Source organism: Kogia breviceps, chromosome 19 (genome assembly GCF_026419965.1).
Source record: "Kogia breviceps isolate mKogBre1 chromosome 19, mKogBre1 haplotype 1, whole genome shotgun sequence".
Taxonomy (NCBI): domain Eukaryota; kingdom Metazoa; phylum Chordata; class Mammalia; order Artiodactyla; family Physeteridae; genus Kogia; species Kogia breviceps.
In genome coordinates this window covers 16,861,490-16,886,996 of record NC_081328.1, presented here as the reverse complement: position 1 = coordinate 16,886,996, position 25,507 = coordinate 16,861,490, and the positions used below count along the sequence as shown (strand labels likewise).

Sequence of the window (25,507 nt, the reverse complement as noted above, 5' to 3'; positions counted from 1 at the left end):
TGACCAGTAAACTAATTAACTGTAAGATCCTGGGGGGCACCTGGCACATATAGGTGCTCAATAAACATTTCATAGGTGAATGAATAAATGGAATACTGGTTGAATCAAAGAACTGATTAAATTCTACCCATACTCACAGTATAGTCTTAATGTGTGTGTACATATCTGTGTGTGTATACATAGTTTGTTATTTTTTCCATACAATTAAACACTACTAACCTAAATACCATTCTTCAACCATACTCAATAATTAATTGTATATCAAGAATCTGGCATCTCTTCATCAGTCTTAGAGAAATTCTGTTAGGTGGTATTAGCTGACATTTATTGAGTGCTTACTATGTGCCAGGCACTATTTTAAAGACTTAACAGAGTTCATTTAATCTTCCCAACACCTCTATGAAGTAGATGCTATTACTCCATTGTTCAGAAGAAATTGAGGCATAGAGAGGGTTAAATAACTTGCCTTAAGATGACACAGTAAGTAGCCAGAGCTAGCAACAGAATCTAGGTAATCTGTCTCCAAAGTCTGACTCTTAACATCGAATGATTTTGAGCCTTAAGAATTCCTGTCTTTATGCTGTGCTACTGAATTTATTCAATAATATATCAACAAGGCTGTTCAACTTAATATTTTTAGAAGCTAATTTTATTTACTAATTTGAACAGGTAATACATTAGTATACTTCTAAAATGGAAAGGACTTTTCCTCCTGCATGTTTACATGGCTACATAATATTCTAGTTTATGGCTGAACATGTGATAGCTACAATCCAATGTACTCTCCTACCTGTAGTGTATGAAGAGGCCCTTTTCCCCCACAGCCTCATCAACAGTGCTTTATCAAGTTTTTTGATATCTGTCAAACTGGTAAGTGAAAAAATGACATCTCAGTGTACTTTTATATTCAGATGTTTTACCTTTTAGTTGTTTAAAAACCATATATATTTTCTTTTCTTGTAAACATTTTCACGATATCCCTTCCTCATCTTCTACTGGCCTGGGGTGTTTTTCTTTTTACTTAGTATAATCTTTTTATGTTAAAGGAATGAGGCATCTATCCATACATTATGAGTTGAAATTAATCTTCTGCTGACTTGTCATCTTTATTTTGACTTGGCTTACGATGGTGTTTTTGTTTTCAGAAGTTTTTTTATTTCACTCCATATTTCATACTCTTTCAATATGGCTTTTTAATTTTGGTCATTCTTTAAGGAGACTTTAGCTTCTCAAGAGATTATAAAAAGAATTTTTAAAACATCTAACTCCTCAGATCTTGGTTGGCAAATACTTCTCCTCTACTGAAAGGAACTACGACCCTTTGAAGAAATAGCCAATTCCAGAGCAGAGGTAGGAAAAGGAGAATGTAAAGCCTGGAATATCTAGAAGAATATTCCAGAAAACAAGGAAATAAATAAATAAAAACAAGTCAAAGGGACTTAGGAGCCTGCTTGGAGGGGCTCCTCCTGACCAAATTTGGGACAATTTGAGCATTAATATAGCAACATCAGTAGATTAAAACAGATTGAATAAAAGTGGAATTCATTAATCCACACTGATTTAAAAAAAAGGTTGAGAAAAGGAAAGTTCTTCTTCACAGAAAAATGCCAACAAACCAAGCACGGAAGAACTGATAGAAAGTTACCATGTGGCCACTGCCATAGAATAATTTATTCAAGTAAAAATCATCAATGGATGCTAAACTATTGTGTTAAAAAAAAAACTGTTGGGAGAAAAAGGACATTTATCCAGTTTCATGTATTATTACAGAGGTTGCATATTAATTAAAGTGAAAAGGGACCATTACAATGGAGAAATATGGTAAACACCACTTTAGCCAAGCGATCAAACCTAATATCAGCTGTGTTTGTGACGTGCACAAAGAACACATCACCAATTAGTGTTCCTGCCCAAAATGTTTAACCTGAATCTAAACATAAAGAAACAATCACAAAAGCCCAAATTGAAAGACATTCTTTTTTTTTTTTTTTTTTTTTTTTTTTTTTTTTTGCGGTAGGCGGGCCTCTCACTGTTGTGGCCTCTCCCGTTGCGGAGCACAGGCTCCGGACGCGCAGGCCCAGCGGCCATGGCTCACGGGCTCAGTTGCTCCGCGGCACGTGGGATCTTCCCGGACCAGGGCACGAACCCGTGTCCCCTGCATCGGCAGGCAGACTCTCAACCACTGCGCCACCAGGGAAGCCCAAAATAGGCAAACATCTTAGAACATTCTTTCAATGTTTGTATTTGTTATTTTTTTTTATTTTTTGAGGTACGCGGGCCTCTCACTGTTGTGCCTCTCCCGTTGCGGAGCACAGGCTCCGGACACGCAGGCTCGGCGGCCATGGCTCACGGGCGCAGCCGCTCCGGGGCATGTGGGATCTTCCCGGACCAGGGCACGAACCCGTGTCCCCTGCATCGGCAGGCGGATTCTCAACCACTGCGCCACCAGGGAAGCCCTGAAAGACATTCTTTAAAAACTAAAGGCCTGTATTTAAAGTGTTGTTACAAAAGGCAAAAAAAAAAAAAAAAAAAAAGGCTGGAAAACTGTTCCAAATTGAAGGAGACTGAAAAGATATAGCAACTGACAGATCGCAATCCTTGACTGGGGTTGAGTAGGGAACAGAAAAGGACATTATCGAGGAAACTGGGGAGAGAGTACTGTATTTTTTGTATCATGTTAAATTTCCTGAATTTAATAGGCGTACTGTGGTTATGGAGGGAAATGTCCTTGCTCTTAGGAGATATACGCTGAATGAAATGTTTATGAATAAGTAGTGAAATCCAGCATCATGATCTAACCCTCAGATAGTTTGTCACAAAAATACACTCACAAATAAAGCAAATGTAAAATGTTAACAACTGATGAATCTAGGTGAAGGGTACATGGGTATTACTACCTGTATTGTTCTTTCAACTTTTTTATAGGTTTGGAAATTTTCAAAAGAAGTTTGGGAAATTCTCCCATGATTTCCTCTTGGTACTTTTTAAAAAAGCAGTGTTTTTGTTTTAATGTACAAGGAATATGTTAATATAAGGTAGAAAGAATTCTTAAAAGAATATAATGTACCCCTCCCCACACGCTGTCTAAAATATACAGAACATTTACCAACACTGATGAAGCCCAGTGTGCAACAACAGCCTAATTGCTTCTCCCACACACAACCCCTATGTCCTAGCATATAAGTTTCTGTTGTTCTCCATTTAAATTTTTGTTCCACATTCAAATTTCTGACTTTAAAAAAACCACTATATTGGTTTCTGCCAGTAACATTAAGCCACATTAAGTGATATACTCTAAGACAATATGGTAGCAAAATCCATGGCATTATTCCTAATCACCTTTGCTTTCCCATTAAAAGCCCTATAACCTTTCTTTACCCTACTGGCTAATAAGTGGATTACATTAAAGCAACAATTTACTTTTTAAAGAGCAGGAGAAACACACTAATTGCTTTTCTTAGCTCTTTCTCCTATACCTGACCCTGAACTGTGTGAACTACCAGTGAGCAGCCTAGGACAAGAAATCATGACATATTATAGGTTTCATCCTTCAACCCTATCAAAAAAGAATACTGTATTTGCTTCCCAGAGGTTCTTTTACTGGCACTAAGATGCTTCATTCCCAATTGAAAACTGCAGAGATGATTATAAATCCAAGTGTTCCTTGCTACCCTGTGCCAAATGCACACAGAGCCACACGATGATTACACACACTTTTCTTCCTTAACTCTAGTAAATACATAATCTCAAGATTTGCATGGGGCCCACTTTATTCAGGTCTCTGCTCAAATATGACCTTTTCTCAGAGGCTTTCTCTACAAAACCACCATTTATTCTCTTTATTTTTCTTCACAGCATTCCCACTAAGTGACATTAGTTGATACAATTTTGGGGGGTGGTGTCTATTTCCTCCACTAGAAGTTAAGCTCCATGAGGGCAGGGGTTTTGTTGCCTTCTCACTGCCTAAAACAGTGTCTGACAAAGAGGAGACACTCAGAAAATACTGGCTGAATAAACAATCTTAACTGAGCCGTTCAAATAGTTCCTCATCTGTGTTTATTGCTTTCTATGTGATAAAGAGAAAAGTTCAGTATTTGCAAATTTGTTTTCTCATCCATAAGAATAAAGAGAAACAAAGGCAAAGAAACAGTATCATCACTACATTCTGCTTCAAAATAAAAACATTTCTAAAACATGGGAGCCTTGCTTGTCCATCAACATTACCTGTTTTTATCAAATACTGTCATTTGTGCAACAAATGTTTTTTCCCCATCTTCACGATTTCGTTTTCTTCTAGCTGGAAGTTCTTCATTGACATCTGAATTTGACAAACATTTCTCATGAATCAAATATTCAAGTAAAAACATATTTATGATATATAGTCCCTTCACATAACATACTACATTTATCCCAAATGAGGTACAAATAAACTTAATAATATCCAAACACTCTTCAACTTTATGTCTCAACCTTGTGTGTATGTCCTTACTTTTTGATATTCATTGACATTATTAATTCCACATTTTTGCAAATGTTATTTTCTGTTCAGAATTCTGATCTTTATTGCTAGGCAAGGAGAAAAAAACCCTCCTCATTCATGGTTACTTTCCAGGAACTTCAAAGGATACTTCAAGACTCAAAGATTGTTTCTTCCAAGGTGCTTCTCCCCTGAACTTCACAAATACCTCTATTATACCACATAACATTTAGCTGCAATTATATTTTATGTTTATCTCCATATTCTAGGTTATGAGCCTTTGGAAGATGGGACTGGATTTTTTAATCATCTTTGTGTCCCCAGCACCTATATGTTGCTTGAATGATTACCTCAAAGGTGGATTCAGAACTGTTGGGAGGATACAAGGATAGATGTATGGTAAGTATAATAAAACGTTAACTGTAGACTCTAAGTGATGGGTAGATAGGTGTTCACTACCAAATTCTTTTGTCTGTTCTATATGTATGAAATTTTTCACAATAAAATGTTGAGGGGGGAATGAATTCATTGTTTGCTGAGAGACTAATTTAAATACCAGTCTTTTCCATCCAGTGTTCTCTCTCTCTCTCTATATATATATATATTTTTTTTTGCTGCATGAAATGTTTCATCATACAACATGAGAATTTTACAGATTAAATACCTACTACAACACAATAGCCAAAAGTCTAAGAGCAAGGCCAATCTACCATAAAATTAATTATCTCATAGACTATAAGAGATTTGCAAATAAAGGCCATGCTATTAGAACACATGCATTTATTTCTAGTTCTGCACCATTTTTTCCTCTAATTATGAAAATAACTAAAAAAAGAAATATTCTGTATACAATTATGAATACTATGAAGATGTATTAGTTCAATCATTTTCACTGATCACCTTAATCTCCAACAACAAAATCTAGTAAAATTATTAAAATAAAAATTACCAATATTTTCATTGGTTTCTCCATTAATCATTCCATTAAACTCTCTTCTTCCTGGACGAGTCACTCTAAATAGCAATGAGTAAGACTTCACCATATGGCTGTTACTAGGTTCAAATTCATTACTGGAAACTGCAAGGGACGGGAAATTTCCAGGTTTTGTTTGATTGAGGTCAGGATTCAAAGGCACCTGCTTTTTACCTGTAGGAACTTGCCTTATTGGACAACTTACATCCTGCAAAGGCAAAGATTATTATATTTATTTATGCATCTGCAATTGTAAGAATTACAATAAAACCTCTAATCACAGCTATAGGAAATATGGTATAGGCCGTGATTTCCAAATGGCATGCTAAAATTCTAACCACACGTCTGAAAATTGTGATGAAGAAAAAGAAAATTTGGATCAACTATTTTTCAAATATTAGCACAATTGAGGGTATCCTCAATATAATGAAAATAATGATATAATAGTATATCTAATATTTAGCTGATGGTCATCTGAAAGTTTTAAGTTAGAAATATTAGAGAACTAAAACCATGCTTAAAATATTACAACTCATGTAAATTAATCTTTTCCCCTTAAATATTCTATTTTAACAAAATGACTGATAGGACTATTAGAAATGAAAAAAGATTATTACAATAACCCCCCACTGTCAACAACACTGAGAAATAGTAAATCCATATATTTAAATATATTGTTTATAAGAAGTAACATTCATCATCTTACGAGTAATGTTCTGTAATTATATAACTAGAGTTATCCTGAAAGAGCAAAGCTGAAAAATTGCAAGATGCAGAAGACCTTTTTAACAAGAAAATATAGTACATATTTCAGATAACTTCTTTTTAAAAACAAACAGAATACATGCTTATGGTCTTAAAATTCTGCTCTACAAGAATATAAAATGAGAAAAAGAAAAGTCTCCTCCACCCCCCAGGTCTTATACTCCAGAGAAGACTAATATTAGCAATTGGTTGTATATATCCTCTGAAGAAAATATTTATGCCTATTTTTTTTAACACAAAAAGGATCATACTATAGTTACAGGCACATTTTTTTGCCTAAAAAATATTATCTTGAATTTTCACATCACTACTTGTTGTGTATGGGGGTTGGGTGTGAGCATGGAGTATTAGTAACTAACTTTATAGAGTTTTTAATATGTACTTACACTGCTGTCTCCCATCACCTTGGTCTATTCTATACCAATGCTCTAGCAGTTTTCACCATATCACCTTACTGTGATTGATTTTGGAAGAGCATGAGCAATCAGAACCTCTATACACGTCATTCCTTTTTTTTTTTTTTTTTGGGTCTCACCACATGGCTTGTGGGCTTTTACTTCCCTGACCAGGGATGGAGCCCAGGCCCCCTGCAGTGGGAGCATGAAGTCCTAACCACTGGACCACCAGGGAATTCCCTCCCATTCTTAAAATACCCAAGGACTTAAGGCTACTAAAAGTATCACTGTTGGCTTTGGTGGGTTGCCCAGGAAACTTAACCACAATACTTGTTTCTACGGTGAAATGATTTCATCTTATAAATAAAAATATGAAGCAATATATTTATAAGTTAATGGCTGATAATGCTAGAAACAGAAATTTCTTTGCCTGAGAGTAGTGTTACAAGATAATCCTTTTGGGAAAAACTCTCTCTTAGCCCTTATGTAAAACATTAATGTGTACAAATAGCTAAAAAAAATAAGCTAAAAGACTGGAGTGGCAGGAAGCAACTGAATTTATGTCCTAAGATGCTAAAAGATTGCTTCTTCCCTTCACTGTCATACTCTTGTAACAGAAAGTTTTATGCAGATACCTATAGCCAGATTAGAAAAAACATGAAGATATGGGAGGTTGGCAAAAGAGGTTATCAGTTTTACAATTCAGCCATCAACATATTTAAAAGCTTTCAAGGTTTATATGCATAAACATATTCAATGAAAAAAATTATTCCATTTCATCTACCAGTATCATCCTATACATTACCTTTCTTTTTTTGTGGCAAACTTTCACAAGCAGGACTTCCAGGGTAACAGAATTTTGTTCATTTTCTGAATTTTGTGATGGCTTATCTAAATAGAAAATCAACACTTTAAAATCTATTTTACACTTGATCTTAGCCAAAAGGCCAAGAAATTATTAAAATCTATTTTAAAAAAATAGTATTCATTTTCCTAAGAAGTCTGAGAATTTACAAAAAAGACTTCCTATAATGAAGTCTTCTCAGAAGTTTACTTATTCCTTTTTCCCAAAATCAGTTTCAAATTTGACAAATACAGTTAAGGCTTCTTAGTAGAAGGCACAAATGAAATAGTTCAGGAGAGGTAACACACAAAATAAACATTAAATTTTTCCTTCTTCTAAAATCTATCAGAAAAATTATTTAGTTTAAGATACATTTAAATTGAACTGGTTACTATTTTTACATATTTCATTTCATTTTGAATGCTCAGATATTTAAACTTAAAAGGCTCTTTGATCAAAACTTATAACCAAAGGGATTAAAAAAAGTTTTCAAAAAGTATTAAACATAAAATTTACATGCCTAAATGGGACAGCAAAAATCAAGATATTATTTACTACCTAGGGAAATCTCTTGCTTTATAATGTTTAGGAAATTTAATTTTAAAGTAATAGTCTATATTCTCTATATCAATGAACTAACAAAGGCTTCTGCAAATTAAGGTTCCAGAATACCTCCCTACAGCTTGTCTTTAATCCCAAAGGCATTAATAGTCCAAAAAACTTAAATATTTAATCATTCATTCATCATTAAGTTCCTAATATATTGAACTACTATGTACTTCTATATAGTTCTCTATATATTATAGATAAATCTATAAACATATACAGAAATAAAATAATTTTTGTTCTGAGATTTTGGACAATACTTTCTACTTGAAAACATTCTTCTTACTCAGTGTGTATACATAAAATACATTTCAATCAGTCTCTTGAAAGTTGCATCCAGGATAAAAATAATTTAATATACCAAAAAATAACCGAATATCTAAAATGCAGTAACAAAAATACTCTCTGAACAATACTCACCATGAAAATAGTACCCTAATAATAATCTTTGTGTATTCATTCTAAGCAGTCTCAAGTAGTAATTGCTAAACAAAAGTCTTCATTTAAAAACAAAAGAAAAAATAATCATATTTTAGGGACTGTGATGTTGCTTTTCTAACCTGATTTCTTAAAAATATTATTTCTTTAAAAAAAAAACTACAAATATACCTTGAATAGACAAGGGAGGCAATATATCTGCTTCTTTCCAACTTCCACTAATTTCAAAGTTATAATGGGAAATTATTTTCTGGAAATAGAAGTATCAACAGAGTTTACTTTCTCATTTACTTCAGTAATATCAAGAAAATAAAGTTTAAGTGAATTTGTGCAATTTTTGAACTTTTTTGTCATGTATATGGGAAGTTTATTGTACCATGTTCCAGTTAATTTCAACTAATTAATTCAAGTAAATTCAATTACTATTAATTAATCAAATTATATTAATTAGTAAATATTATTCAATTAATATCCATCAATGATTTCAGTGATGAATAATTTATATGTTTTATAGAAGTCCCTGAGAAAAAAGGGCTAACAAACCTATAAAATTCAAATTATAAGCTTCTAAAGTATTAGAGTTCATGTACTTTTTAAGTATCACAGAAGACCAAGTATGATGAATGATTAAAAATATGAACTCTACAAGATGATTATAAATGATTTAGGAGGAAAAAAAACATGAAAATGCTACTGAGGTTACTTCTATATAAAAAAATAGACCAGATGTAAGGCAAAACTATAATTTACATTAGCTGCTAATACAGATATGACCAGACTTCAAATTTCTTACATTAAAAACCTGACTAGTTATCAAACTGTTCTAATATAACCATTCTGCTTATTATTAAACTTTGTTTCTTACTAAACAATACCAAGGATGACCAATTTGACCTGTTTCTTATAAAGGTTTTATTCCATTACATGATTATTAAAGGATACACACACAAATTTAAGATGGACAAGCCTAGAGGCATTTTATTCATTCTGAAACCAACTGAAACTTTACCCAGTATGCTTTCACCTCTTTTAATGAAGTAACATTTAAGACTATATAATTTTCTTTATATAATATCTAACACATTGATATATCCCATTGGTAGCAGTGGTTGTTTCAGTTGTTTTATTATTGTATTAAAAAATACTCAAAATGTTTATGCAAAAAGGGCTCTACTCAGGAGACTCTTCACCTATTCCAGGTTCTAAGGCAATTAATTACAATTCTCATCATTAGTCTTTATAATTTAAAGTTCGAAAAACGAACTTTATTTGGAAATAAAAACTGACAAAATCTAAGAAATTTAATTTCATTAGAAGTCTTTCCCATTATTTTCTACTTACGATCTTTGGAAAGATGATGGCTCTGAGTTGGGTAAGATAATGTTACACAGCATTTTTATTTTGTTTTGTGGTACGCGGGCCTCTCACTGTTGTGGCCTCTCCCGTTGCGGAGCACAGGCTCCGGACGCGCAGGCTCAGCGGCCACGGCTCACGGGCCCAGCCGCTCCGCGGCATGTGGGATCTTCCCGGACCGGGGCACGAACCCGTGTCCCCTGCATCGGCAGGCGGATTCTCAACCACTGCGCCACCAGGGAAGCCCAGAACTACTACTTTTAAAGTTTAATGAGTTGCAAGTTATCTCCTCCATATCCCACCATTGACCAAATAAAGCAATAATTGAAACTGCTGGAGAAATCCACTAAAGAGAAATTAAATTATCAACATCTTTTCCATTAAATATAATTTTATGAATTTACATGCAATTTTCTTTTTCAGTCACAAAGGTGTTTTGTTGTTAGAATGCCAATATGTTTAAGTACATACCATTTTTGTGGAAGAAACCAGTAAATGTAAGCTGTAGATGAGCTGACAAGCTAAAAAGAACAAAAAAATTTTATCACTGTAATATTCTGTAATAAAAATAACCTAAACTTTAAAATATAACACTGAAATCAAAGCTACTTCAGCTAATTTATAAATATTTGGCTGTCTAATTCTTAACTCTGTTCAAGCCCATGACTCCATGCTCTCCCTGTTAAGTATGACATCCATACACATTAAACACACACACACACAAATTAAAACAAAAACACCAAAGAAGCAAGGCAGAAAAAAACAAACCACCAAATAAGAGGCAAGATAATTTACTGTGCTTCAGTGTTCTACCTATAAAATGGGGACAGGTTTCCCTTCCCACCCGTCAAAACGGTAGCTGAATCCAGGCAAAAGTGTTTGAGTATTTTCAAGCTACAGAATTTCAACCTCCTAACAAATGATGCAGAACCATCACTTTCTACTTCAATTAGGGATGAAATATACAATCACAAAATCTGCTATAGATTTGTAATTTACTGTTTCAACTTGTCATTTTCACTTTTAGTTTTAGAAGCAATGAAAAGGAAGCATAAACTATAATGATCCTTTTGTTTTGAAAAATATTTACTACCAATGGAAAAACTATTAAGTTGGGATAGAATAAACAAAAACATCAACGTTAGGCTTTTGTAGTACCTTTAAACTGGAAAAAGAGCAATCTATCTCGTGATCAGGAACCATTCATAACTTTCCAGAACAGATGTTGGGAAAAGGCAAGCAGTACTTTTACTCAAGAAATTTACTAAAGAATCAAAGTAAATAGCAGTAAAAGGGCAATAAGGATCAATAAAGGGTATGTTTTTGTTTCTTTTTTAAATAATGGTGACAATCTACGCATTCTTATAATCAGAGGGGAAGAGTTATGTAAAGACTGAGGCAAGAGAGCATTAAGGAGCAAGTAATGACTGGAAATGAGGACATATTATAAAGAGGTTAGCTTTGTAACTTTGCCCAGGACTCTTCTTCTTAGAGAAACCGGAGGTAAGTGAGATATTTCAACAGAAGATGTGAGGATGCCTCTATTTTCTTAGTGAGGTAATCTATGAAAGCGTATGCTTAAAAAAACTACAAGGTGGGGGTCCTGAAGGGCATTTCTAGAACAGTACTAAGAAAAGTATGCTAGGACATCAGTAGAGAACAAAATGACTATGGTGGAGTAGAAGTGTAAGGGTCCAAGCAGAGTTAGCATAAACATAGAAAGGAAAAACTAAGAAGAACAACTATAACTTAAGTATCAAGAAAATAAAATGGGATTCTTGAAAACAGGTAATTCATGTATATTACTTTCTGACACGTATCAGATACATTTCAAAAACACAGCGGGAGTGGAAAGTTGACTATAAACGGAGCATGAGGGAATCTGTAGGGTTTATCTTAATTGTAGTGGTTGTTACCTGACTGAATGCATCAGAACTATACACCAAAGAGTGAATTGGACTGCATATAATTTATACCTCAAAAAAAAAAGTACATTAAGGGGATCAACTGTAAAGGAGCTCAAAGGACTTTTTCAAGGTAATGAAAATGTTCTATACGTTAATTGTGGTTATGCTTGTGCGAATGCATACATTTGTCGAAACTCAAACTATATACTTAGGGTGAGTGTATTTTATTGACTGTTAATTATACCCAAAGCTGATTTTTAAAAAGTATATCTACCATCTATGAAATCTATGTGCCATTTTACTAAAAGATAATTAGCATTTTCCTATCAAAACTGTTCCATAAATGTAACCTAACAATGCAGAATTGGTGAAACTCCAAAACAAAACTGAAAGAGAGAAATATTCTACAGTTTCCTTGTTAGAAGATAATCCATTAGTCACAACCAGTCTATCCTATTCTTAGTTGCTTCAGTTAAACCTACATACTAAGGCCAGATAAATTTTCTTAAAATGATTTTGTATGAATCATTCCTTTCTCCAATTTTCTAATGGGTCCCCAACTGTGAAATCTTTTGTCTAACCGCTGTCTGTAATACAGTTCCCATTCCTTTTTACCTCTAAAGCCATATATAGGAAAGTAGAATAGGATGACAAAATCCAAGTTTGAATTCTGGCTCCAGTTATTAGCTGTGACCTGATATCTATAAAATGAGGAGATAACCTCTCTCAAGATTGTGAGGCTTGGATAAAATACTAAACAATCCATCAAAATGCCCTCTCCCTCTTCTACAAAGACCCATCCCCAAACATCTCAGAGCTTAATTTCCTTTACAAGCACTTATATTTACCACTTTTTTGTCACAATTTTTTCACACTCATTCTCTTTTGACATATCAGTGTCCTTAGCACCTAGCAGTGTCTTACAGAAAGGCACTCAACAAATGATTTTCAAAAGGATAATGATGTCCTCCCTAGAGTAATAAGATTTTTAAGGTCAGGGATCAGGACCCATTATAATGTAGTACTTATAGTATTATTTACATTGTTTTTATAGGGAATGTGATTCTAAGTTCCAACTGTGAAATGACAGAAATACCTTGCATTGATCTACCCCAGAAAATATTTTAAATTAGTGTTATTCAAAACGTGGTCTGCAAACTGAGGTCATCCGGGATACTGTTACCATTCTACAACAAGGCAAGAAGTTGAGAATAAGACTTTAACCACTTTCATAAAAATTTAACATTGCCGTAACATCCAAGTATGTGATCAGTACATTTACAAAAGTATCCATCTACAAAAGACTGGAAATTAAAAACAAACAAAAAGGTCACCAAAGGATGGTCTGAGACACAGTTTTAATTGCTACATTATAAGTTAAATAAGATGGCAAGCACACACATGCACACACACACACACACACACACACACACACACAAAAGATGGCAAGGACATTCAGCCACCATTATAACGTTTTCTTTGAGAAAAGGAATTCCAAATTTCAATTAACCAACTTTAAAAACAAACTTGGGAATGTGATCTGCTATGCACAATTTCCCCTCCTCCTTCCCTTCCTAAAAGTAAACACTCTTGATATGTACCTAGAATAAAATGTAACAATGAGGCCTAGTTGATGGCTGAGTCCAAGGAAAAAGGGCAGTTTTCTTTCCCTTTCTGATTTACCCTCTTCCCTCTCTTGTGGCAACTGTGTCCACATCTTAATTGGTTAAACTGGATCAGAAGATGGGAATGAGAAGGGAAGAAAGAAACATGGTCAGGCCTCTTTAGTTTTAGGCAGCAAAGGATCTAGCTTAGATGATCAAGATAAGATATCAGATAAGGATTTTGTTCATCTTTGTGACGTGTTCCCTATCTGTATCTTAGGAAGCAAGCAATATGGCAACAGGAAACTAGAGGGGGAATGTGAAATTTGGGGATAAGATTCTAAACACAAGTACCTGACAATTCTAAAGAAGTCTGCAGAATAAGGTTAAGTAAATTTAAATTCATAAGGGACTAACATTTTGAGATGAGATTCATGTAGGAAACTCAAATTTTAAGAACAGTCAGATGCCACAGAAGGACCAACATTTTTATTCAGGAAAGAAACCAAGATAAGTGCCTTGAATTTGTACACATTAATCTGATAGTGGCAGGTGTAAGGCTTCATTTCTAGGATCATGGCTGTATCACCTCAAAATAGCCCAAGTGTGATGATAAGCTATTTGGCATCTACACTGTTACATTTCATGCTGTGATGTATTATAAAGCTGAGGAATTGGTGACTGCATCAAGCCCATTATTCTGGAATTATGTCTTTTTCTCCTAAATGCCGCTAAGTTCCATATAGGCAAGGTCTTCATCTGTTTTGCTCATTATATCCCCTAAGACTTAGTATAGTGTCTGGGACATGGTACACTAAGGAAATGGGAATCCCAGAAAAAAATCCCAGACTTTGTTTACAGTGCAAAAAGATGATTAAAGGAAGATTACTAATTCAAAACTTTAGGTTGTAATAACAACAACAAAAAGTGATGAAAGGTACTTTACCTTATCAACCTACTAAAAACATAAGTTTGAAAATATATCTAGTAGATGTTCTAGTTCAGTTACCTTTGGAGGGGATTTCTCCAGCTACTAACAGTGGACCAGGAACAGAAAATGATTAAGTGGAAATGCTTCTAATCTGACCACAGGAAATACTTTTGGAAGCAATTCCAATTTGGAAATCTTTTCATGATACCTTTCAGTCAGTGGAGATGCACTTAGAAGACAAGAGATATGACTAGAGAATTCCAAAACTGGTAGGATTAATAGCCCAAGAGACCCCCTGGGATCCTGCTAGAACAGAAAACTACAGAAGATCAGAGATTTATACCAAAAAACCATGGTGCTTGGTCAAAACTCAAAATAAATTCAAAACCCACAATATACTGGCATGTCAGAAACAAGAGACGGAGAAGACAGAATATAAGGCATTACATCAGAAATTCTAAAAAGAAAATAAAGATATTTTAAGTATACATAATCACACCAAAAGAGCAAGGAGAAAGATTAGGAAAAACCTGGAGACTAGAGGTCTGGTCACTAAACTATGTGAAAAACCTGGTCAAATAGTTTGACCACTATGAATTTCTAAAATTTGCTAATTGCTGTGGAGTTTTCAGAAGCCACTGTTCAAGAAAAGAAACAATCTTCATAGTTGGTGGGTGTTATGGTTGAGTTTTAAGGTTTCAAATGCAATTCTGGTCTATTGTCACAAATGGTTACCTTAAAGAAGTGAAAACCATGAAATGTCCCATGTTTCTTTTTTCTATCAGCTCCTTCCCCTAATAAATTTCTGCCATTATCTGCGACAAGTAAGACAAATATAGATCTAGAGTATAAAACACAAAAAAGATCCTGGGACACCAACTTTATTTTGCACAGACAATGCCAGGAATTTGGTTTTGTTTGTAAGTCACTACAACTGTCATAAACAGGTCAGGCATTTGACTGTTCTAAGCTTTGGGCTGTAGTACTACAGTAATTTGGGGTATCTTGATATTCTCCTGGAACTTTGAGAATGAAATACATTGGGTTTGAGAGTGGAGACATTAAAACTGTGGAATTACTAAAAGAACATGAGTTCCAGTGGAAGACATCCAGACAGTAGCTACTGAACAGACCCAGGATCCAATCAAACTGAACAAGATCTCTGTTTGAGATGGTAAAGAATAAAAATATAGATGGAAATACCTTTTTGTATATGGTTTAAGATTTTAACATCTACTAATTAACGACATGGAACAACAAAGGTTTATTTTGTTCTCTCAGAGAATTTGCCCATAGATTTTACAAGTAAAGTTTTACAATGCTGGCATTATATACTGGTGTCTAGAGAACTTCTTACAATCCTATGTGATAAGTTTAGTAGACCTATTGGTCTACTAAACCAATTATGCCTAATTTGAGATGAGAAATACACTGAAGAAATTTAATAATACAGGGCCTTGGGGGTAAACTTAAAATGAAGCAATTTCTCAATTAATTTTAGTGACTCGGGGAGCAACAATGAGGCATGCATAAAGATGGGGGCCAGGCGGGGCAGTTGAAGCACCTAGTACAGTAACTCAGTACCTCCTGGGCCTAAAGTGCCTCACTGGGTACTAAATAAGCATGGTCAGCTCCAACAGAGTTAGGTCTGTTTGAGGAAAAAAAAAAAAAAAAAAAAAAAGATCTTGGGTGTTGAAATGACCAACTCACTGGTCCCAGCTAGATCCTAAAGAGTGAAAAAGTTGTTTTTCAAAATTACAAACAGGAATTCTATGCAACCCTCTGATGTTTCTGTGAGTTGGTTAACAATATCCCTGTTATAGTACTGACCTAGCTATTGAACCCATTGGGTTGAAAGAAATATAATTATTGGGTGAGTGATTATTCAGAGAGAACTGACCAGTATAATCTATCTTCCTCACAACACACACTATAAAGGAAGTTCTGTAATATTTATCAAAGCCAGTGTCACAATGAGATAGTAGTAAGGTTTAGCAGTGATGAAGGTGGAACCCTGATGGGGAAGATGAAGAAAAGGGTCAAGTTTTCTTCTTCTTGGTTCATTCTTCCTTCTCACATGAGCCTGAAAGACCTGGAGGGCAAACTATTAAGGTGTTTAGGAGAAAAGAAGTGAGGATGTCAGATTAGGTTCTGACTACAGCTTTATACTTTAAGTTAAAGGCCCTGAGGATCCCAAAAGCTCTGTCCAGGGTAGGTGAACAGCCAACGATCTGGAATAGAAATTCAAGCAAAGAATAGAGAGTGCATGCGCTGGGAATATTCTCCGTCTTTATAAAACTGTATTGTAAGGTATTCCTTGGGCAATAATAGATTAGGTAAAGATTTGGGAATGGACTACCGAAGTTTATTTACAAATCAAGATTGCCTAGATATGGAAATATAAATTATACTTCAGTCCTACAAGACTGCAAGATACTGATACAAAAAATTTAAAATGCAATAAAAAAAATTCCAGTAACAAAATAACCTAATTGAAAAGGCAAACTTAAAATAAAAGCAATTGAAAAATGATATCTTATACTAGTCACAAAAATGAGAAAGTATAAATGAAGCATCATTAAGTCGGTGTACATCCTATCTAAATTGGTAAGATATGATTTAAAACGTCAAGAGAAAAAGAAAAATCCATGTGGCAATTTCCCCAATTCCATTTTTTTTTTCTCTTCCCCCGCACCGCCCCCCATTTTTTTTAATCTAGTATTTTTAGTTCTACATTCTTCCCAAAAGTAGTCAATGAATAAACAAATACCACCCAAGTCCCTGTTCCTCTTTAGAATAATATTCAACTTTCTTTAGTTTACATATGAAAGAATAAATAGAAGCATACTGTCGAGGAATGGAAGCATACTGTGTAGCCTAGGCAGATATTAGGCTAGTCAGAACATTCAGGGATTAGTTCTGGGTAACACATGTGAAAACAGACAATAAGATTCCATCCAAAGGGCCAGGTTTCTGAAACTATCATGTGATAAACGTATATCAAATATAAACTAAAGTTAAGAATATTTCGCCTGAAAGATGTAAATAAGAGCAAGGATAAGATGGGGAAAAAAAAGAGAGAGCCTCTTTCAGAATTGTAGATGATTACTTAGAAGAGATGTGATGTTGCGAAGCACCTGGCACAGCACCTAGCGTATACCATAAAAAATGAGTCTCTATCATTCTTTAGATGAGGTAGTAGGATTAATACTAACTACAGAAGTTACAGAAACTTTGATTCAGAATGCAAGAAATTGGTAGTAGAGAAAAACAATAAGGAACAGAACTGCCTTAGAAAACAGTGAGTTCCCAGCATTAGAGATATTCAAGATGAGGCTTAAGAACTGATTCTCTGCCAGGGATGCTACAGAAGTAATCCCTGATTTGTGTATGAGTTTGGACCAACTGACATCTAAGGTTCATTCTAACTCCTTACAATATTGAGGTGATCACTAGGAAAATGATCACTGTACTTTTTCCTCTTTCCTCAAGTATGTCACTTAATGTAAACTTTTAGGTTATCTTACCTATGAGATTCTTGCTCTCCTTTCATTTTCTCTACTTTTGATAACATATCATCAACTTTAAATGTTTTCCTGGAAGAAACAGATAAACAAAATAATCACTTCTCAACTGGGAAAAACAAACAGATTATACTTTATTGTCACTATAATAGGCAAGTTGGAGATCTGATTTTATTTATAATAAGATAAATTATGGGATGGTTAGCCGTAACAATGAATACTATCGAGACAGTGTTATGTTGTAATACAGCAAACAAGCCTTCAAGCCCCATCTCAAATGCTAACTTTTCCACAAAACCTTTTGTAATTATTCCCAAACCAGAGTGATTTTTCCCTACCTATGGCACTTGGTTTACATTTATTTTGACGTTTACTCTCCTAAATGTGAAACTTGCATAAATATTTTATTTCTACTAGATTATTAGCTCCTGAAGGGCAGAGATTTGTTTTCTTCAAGGAAAGCCACACAGTGCTTCGCATATTGTCTTATACTTGGTAGGTGTTCAAGCATTTGTTGGACTGAGCCAAACAAATGCAAATTATGTATTTTGAAACACTTATATTTCCATTAAGTAACCTGACAAATATGGATATTCCATAAAACAAATATGAAGTTAGTAAAACACCCTCAAAGATTAGCAGCAATGGCTAAACTTAAGTATGTCATTTTAAAGAGATGGTTGTCACCATCATGAAAAAAATTTGAAGTTTAAAGGACATACCCATCAAATCATAACAAAATTATCAGCTTTTAACTTAACTTTAAGAGAAAAAAGTAATTTCCAATAAAATAGAAGCTTATATTAAGAATAACCACACCCCTAGCAAGCAATTTAAGAATGAATGGATTCTAAAACAAGCCTCATCTTAGTTCTTAAGGTACTCTACTATATACATTTTCTAGAGGCTGAAAAACTATACCCATTTATGTTAATTGGAAACAAATACTTCTATTTATACTTATATATTTTCTTCAAATTTAGAACTTGGAAAGATTCATGTATTCTTGTAAAATGATTTCAGATATTAGAAATTACTAATATGCTCATTCCTCAAAACAGCTATTGTACTCAACTACTATAATAAAAATTATCAGTAGAGAAATGTTAATGTAAATATATTGTAGTAAAACACTGATAGGAAGAGCAGAAATGATACGATCTATATTTCAGGTGAATAAATAGCCTCCATTAACAAAAGATCTTTTTTATAAAAAAGCTTCTCTCTTTACTTTAGAGTTACTGAAAACCTCAATATTAAAGTTTCACCCAATAAAGCATAGTAAGGAGTTCTTTATGAAAGATGGCAGGCAATACTTTTTCAATCTCCACAGATAAGAGAGAAGAAAGAAGAAAAATGTAGGATTCTTTTAGGCTAGTTACAAAGAACTTTTCAGTATAAATACTGAAATGTACTACTGAGGAGGATTGTAAAGTTACTGAAAACTTTTTAGAATAATATATTTATCTTTGTATAATGATTAAGAAGAAACCCTTTCTGTAGGAAGAAAAGTTAAGACTGTAGGTCACAAGGTTCACCTCTTCCAACTTTATGGAGCTGTACATAGGAAAACTGAATATTAACAACCATTTGAATAGATCATACAGGTAACCCAGCATTCCTTAGGAAAAACAAAACAAACTGTATAGGCAACTTTACAAAAGCAGCCCCACCTCCCAACACCAAGTATTTCTGTTTCTTTAGAAAGGTACTGCTACTATAGCTCAGATTTAGCTCAGATTTAACAAGGGAAATAGTTATCAAAAGGTCATCATAAGGAGAATATTCTTAAAATTCAAGAAATTTTTTGGGGAGGATTCAGAAACAGCTTACGTAAAACCTACTAAAATGGATTCAATAAAAGATGCCGTTGTCCTCACCAGTACTTCCACTGTGCCAGTGTAGTGTCAGCCTACAGAATCTGAATACCTCTATGAAGTGCAACTAAAGTAAAAGGCAAGTTTAACAAATATATCAGATTTAATGTTACACCTGCTTGTACAACTTCAAAAGGAGTGATAAGTGTACTCCAACAATGAATATTATGTTGTTGTGTAACAGTACAAAAGGAGTTCCAAAAACATTCTGAGCAAAGGAATTGTACTAAAAGCAATTCTGTAAAAGCAGTTCCAAAAACATTTGGAACAAAGACCACAATCACTGGGTCGAATTCATCACCTTCCAAATTCACCAACTACTTTGAAAAGGACAGCGCTCATTTGAAGATATTAATTTGTAGTATAATTTGTTAAAAATCAGTCTTATTGTCTTATATATGCCAGGCATACAACGAAAGAATTAAGTGATTCCTAATGCATTATGTTTCTTGGCTGGCAAACTGCTTTGAAACTGTCCCAAAGGAAAATTTTTTACCTAAGGGGTATTAAATTAAGAAAGTTCATTTCTACTGCCGTGCTTTTAAAATTGCCTCCCCTCATTAGCAGACAACAGAAATGTATCCCACAATTAGGCAGTCAAATAGTCTAATAAACAAACATGATGTATATTTTCTAATACACTTATGGATTAAACTCAAATTTATTCTGAAAACACTTTATCACTTGAAAATTAAAATCGGGCAGCATTCTAGATGATAACTGCAGTACTTAAAAAAAATTATTTTTTGGCCGCACCTCAGTATGTAGGATCTGAGTTCCCTGACCAGGGATCAAACCTGCGCCCCCTGCAGTGGAAGCACAGAGTCTTAACCACTGGACCGCCAGGGAAGCCCTCTAGATGGTAACTGATCTTTCATATTAAAAATACTAAAAAAAAAGTTTCCTACTTAATCAAATTCACTTCGTTTTATAGAGTAAATCAAGGGTCTGCAAATTATGGACCATTGGCCAAATCCAGCCTGTTTTTTTGCACAGCCCATGAGCTAAGAATGGTTTTTACAGATAAAATATTTGCAAGTGATTTGATAACGGAGAATACTAACTCTAAATCCCAATTAAGCTAAATGTTATCCCTCCCACCCTACCCCGCAAAAATAAAAGAATCCCACATTTCTCACTAGTAGGCACATATTATAAAACACTGTACTCCCTGACTCCAGTGGTTAGGACTTGGCGCTCTCACTGCCAGGGCCGAGGTTAAATCCCTGGTCAGGGAACTAAGATCCTGAAAGCCGCGCAGCAACCGCCCCCCCCCGCAACAGAAAGAAAAGGAAAAAAAAAAAAAAAAGAAGAAAACACTGCACTCAATTATTATGTTTTGAATTTCATCAATAAAAAAATTGTTGATATTCGTTTTCTCTTTTTGTATAAGTACCTACATACTACCTAATATCCTCAATTCCCGTTTCCTGGACCACAAAGCCTAAAATATTTACTATCTAGTCCTTTAGAGAAAAATTTTCCTGATTCCTGGCATAAAGTAGACAGGTAAAGAGCTGATATAATTCTGCTACCTAATCCATCACTTTCTTCCTAGTTATTTAGGCACCTGGTAGGTTTTACCCGTTAAATGCAATGCGCGCTCTCTCTCTCAATTCAGAAAGATTACCAGCTGACAAATAGTTTTAACGTTTCAATCCTTCAAAATTCATCTAGATATATCTACAAAGCTAAACTATGTCTCGCTGTAAAAAACGCGGTGCTTATTTAATAACCAGCAGGAGTCTCCAAAGGAGTTTAGTTTCAAAGTTTATTGAAAAGCTTAATGGTTTTACTAAGTCAAGACTATAACAATACCAAATGCTTAGTAGAGGTTCCCTCCTTTAAATTTAAAGTTGTTCACTTGATATGCTCAGTAAATAATCATGGGTGCAGAAGAAACTACCATTCTGTAATTATATATGGTTAAATGTTACATAGCAAAAACAAGCTCTCCAACACCTTCAGATTCCATTTTAAGACTAGGTGATTAAGATTAAGAAGTTTTTAAAGACATTCCTCCTACTGACTTCAAAAGTATTTCCCTTTTAATAAGACAACCACCAAAGATATAAAATGAGACTTTCTGAACCTATCATCATAGAAGTGAATTCTTTATTGTTACAACATATAAGAAATATTCAGACATTAACTGTTAAATTTATGTATCAAAGATAGTTCCCATGAGCCCTTTAGTAAATATTTAAATCCTCAACTTCTACCAAACTTGAAAATAACTATTAGCACAGAGTAAAAAACATTAGTCAGTAAAATCACTTCATTTACTCCACTACCAAATCATTTCTGTTAGGAAAAAACTGGCAATCAACTGGGATTTACAAAAATGATACTATTAAAAATCACTTTGCAACCAATTCACTCTTTCACCTCAGTTTTCATATTTAATTTTTCATTAGAAATCATACTTTAAAACAAAATTTTAACATGGTTTGAACAACTTGAAATAAGATTCATAAAATGTACCTTTTGATGTTTGTTCTGGAGTTTCGATGAGACATGTAAGTAAGAGTTCTATGCAAAAATATTGGCTATAAAAAAAGTTAAAATATTAAAATTAAATAGGTGAAATTCTAGGAAAAAAATAATATCAGTAAATTTTATTGATTACTTACCGCTATAAGATTTCGCGTTCGAAGAAACCTATAGATCTGCGTTGGTTCTAGGTAAGAAAAACAAAATCCAAGGTTATCTAAATTTACTTATTACTTGTTAAAATACCAACCCAGCCCATGTTATAACCAATATAAACCAATAACCTATTATGGAAACTATGCAGTGAACATTTACATCAAGAAAATAAGTAAGCACAATTAGATCAAAAGACATTCAGTCTATAGCATACATTCACAAAATGCATCTACATTTACTTTAAATTTAAGTTTCTCTACAATCTAGTTCGTAAACCTGGCATTTCTAAGGTAGCTATTTTTAAACTAGTCTATATGCAGCACTGAAAAGTAGTAGTTATATTCATTTAACTTAGTTAATTTAAACTATTTATAACCCATCTCCTTCTAAAAAGTAGCTAAAATGAAGTAGTTGGATTCAGTAAAGGAACTCTTTATTGAAGCCAAATAACAAAATAAAATATTCACTTTTTAACTGGTCTTTTCAAAAGTCTGTACAGTAGTCAGCCGAAATGGAATAAAACCATTACCTAGATAGATGTCCTAATACAGATATAATCAAAGTGAAATCCAAGACATAAATTAGCTAAAATTTTCGATGAATATTGCTAGTTATAGTTCAAGTTTCTAGTTTGCTCAGTGTAAATATTACCTCAGTATGTAAATACTACCTCAACACATATTTTTAAAGTAACAGATTTCCAAAGGGTTTTTAATGCTGTTTAGTTAAAATCTGTTATAAAGGACTTAGGTTACAGATAGAAAATATTTTATATACAAGTACCATAATAGCAGTTACATTAATGACCTGTTAGTATTATGTTTCTTTAAATAAAGCAGTATAAAAATGACCTAATATGACTAACTATATTAGTAAATACATCAAAGCATATAAACTTCTCAGAAACTAAGATCAATATTAGAGAACAATCAAGTTGTTTTGTGACCATATCTAACTCTTAACAGTTCATCTCTCTGAAGTAGACTCATCAAAAAAGCAAAACAGCTAAAACCTTCTTGCAGGATTTGTCTTCTCACAACATTCAGAAAGAATTTTTAAAATTTCCACTTAATCTTCAGTTAGTTTAGTTTTAGTTTCAAATAAACTAAAAGGAGATGAGATGTTTTAGAAAGGCTGCAAACATGTATGTTTACTGTCATCACTGTGCTGTAGTTCTCCACCATATTTCCAACTGAAAGCCTCTCCAGATTTCTGGAAGTATATTGAGCAAACGCTAGAATAATGCAAATCTTTCTCAAGCAGGTTCAATACTAATTTCAATAAAAACCGAAATTCCTTGTATTAAATTCCAATTAGAATTTCATGAAGCACTAATGAGAGAGAATGAAAGAAGGGTATTAAACAACGTAATACATCTTTCCAAGAACAGCTGATACCATGCCCTTAACATATGCCACAAAAAAATTGTAAATAAAGACATTGAGTGGTAGAGCTGAGTTTATTCAAGTCTCTGTAAGATATCTAGCTATTAAAGGTCATCCAAATTACAACATCCATACAAAAGCAAAGAGGAAAACAATCAGGATGTAATATTCATCAAAGAACAGTTCAGATTACTCATAGTCATGACATTTCTTATATATTCTATTGTTTCTTTCCAGACACCTTGCCCCTCTTCCCAAATTAAGTCGTAGCTTTGCCCTCGAAACAGACCTTAAATACAGAAACTGACATCAGAAAATGTCCCGAAATTAAGACAACTACAAACGGGCAGAATTCCGAGATCGTCTAGAGAGAAATAAGATGCTTAAACACTGCCTGTCTCAGTTTACGTACCCATGAAACGGGTGGAAAGATGTGAAAGGTGTAGAGCATCAAAAGGTGCCATGTTAATGCACCAAGTTAGTGCGAAGGCATTTCAGACTAATGACAATTTGGTCGATTTTACTGCACTCCTCTCTTCACTGGCTTAATTTTGCTCCTCTAAACCTACAACCGACAGCCTTGTACTTCTAGAGTACGGAAGGCATGAAAGAAAGCAAGAACTAGTCCTGGGATCTGACGGTAGATCCAACTGTACAGTCCAACTGTGACCTCCCCACCTAAAAAGCAGCCTGCTCTCAACGCGGGGCACCATGCCTCAGCTCGCGTGTAAATCTTCGGGGAGGCACGAACCTCACCTGGACCCCCTAGTCCACCTCCCCCAAAGGCCCTAGACTTCGGGCCCCCTCGAGCCGTAACCCCGGAAGGCGGAACGGCCCCCTCAATTTCGCCCTCCACTCCCGAATCAAACCGACTCCCGGTGAGGAAGGGGGTCCCAGCACGAGTGTCCCGGCCCCCTAACGCTGCAAAAGTGGGGATTCCTGCCCTCAAAGCCTTCATCACACTCACTCTCAAAGGCCTGGAGGAAAAGCTCGTGGTCAGCCTGGACGTGCTCCATTTTCGGCTTCTTCACCGGTAACACCGCGGCCCCCGCCGCTGCCGCCACGGAGGAGGAGGAGGAGGCCGAGTAACTGCCGCCGCCTCCACAGCCCCCGCCGCTGGATTTGCCGCCCGACGCCGTCGCCGCCGCCACCGCCGCCGAACCCCCGAAGCCGCCTCCCCCGGACCCCGCGCTGGGCCCCGAGCCGCCCCCTCCCCCACCGCCGTGCTTCTGAGGCGCCATCGCGGTTCCTGCCTCCTCCCCCCGCCAGCTACCCGCCGGGCGGCCCCGGAGAGTAAGCGCCGGCAATACCAACCGCTCGCCCCAGCAGGCTCCGGCGGACCGAGGGGGGAAGGAGGAGAGAGGGGAGGAGAGGGGAAGGGAAGGGAGGAGGAGAGGAGGGAAAGGAGGGAGGAAAAAAAAGTGTCTCCTCCTGAGAGCCCCGCTCCGCTCGGGAGACCGCTCACCCTAACCTGGCCTCGCTCCGCCCACTTCCCCCGCCCGGCGCTCTGATTGGCCGGCGGGAGCGCGCGCCGCCCGGCCGCCCAGCCTGTTGGCCCGTGGATTTCCCCGTCAGTCACGCGGAGGCGCTTCTCGCGGAGGCGCGGCTTGGTTGGCCCGTGCGCGCTGCCGATCGCGGGCCCTGCCGCCTCTTTGAACTGAATTCGCGGGAAAATTAGGGGTCGGAGCGGCCTTCCTGCTGGCCCCGGTGCATTGTGGGGAGAGAGGGACCCAGCGAGCGGCTTAGGGAGCCGTTTCTCGCCTTCTGAGCGTCGTCAGT

At 35.5% G+C, this 25,507-nt stretch overlaps 1 protein-coding gene across 2 annotated transcripts in view; it reads right to left on the bottom strand.

The window, feature by feature from the left end:
• The window catches only part of SUZ12 (SUZ12 polycomb repressive complex 2 subunit), a 37,518-nt gene extending 12,323 nt beyond the window's left edge, over positions 1 to 25,195 (bottom strand). Inside the window, exons 1-9 of one of the 2 annotated variants that reach the window (XM_067021117.1) lie at positions 25,043 to 25,195; positions 24,696 to 24,782; positions 22,328 to 22,374; positions 22,179 to 22,243; positions 17,821 to 17,889; positions 10,323 to 10,372; positions 7,416 to 7,501; positions 5,427 to 5,658; positions 4,225 to 4,318 (exon numbers count right to left, since the gene is read on the bottom strand). In XM_067021117.1, coding sequence (XP_066877218.1) covers positions 4,225 to 4,318; positions 5,427 to 5,658; positions 7,416 to 7,501; positions 10,323 to 10,372; positions 17,821 to 17,889; positions 22,179 to 22,243; positions 22,328 to 22,374; positions 24,696 to 24,744 — 692 coding nt within the window. In that variant the 5' untranslated portion in view covers positions 24,745 to 24,782; positions 25,043 to 25,195. Of the gene's footprint in view, positions 1 to 4,224; positions 4,319 to 5,426; positions 5,659 to 7,415; positions 7,502 to 10,322; positions 10,373 to 17,820; positions 17,890 to 22,178; positions 22,244 to 22,327; positions 22,375 to 24,695 lie in introns of both variants that reach the window. The other variant, XM_059047842.2, reaches the window with a different exon arrangement.
• Positions 25,196 to 25,507: the final 312 nt, after the last annotated feature.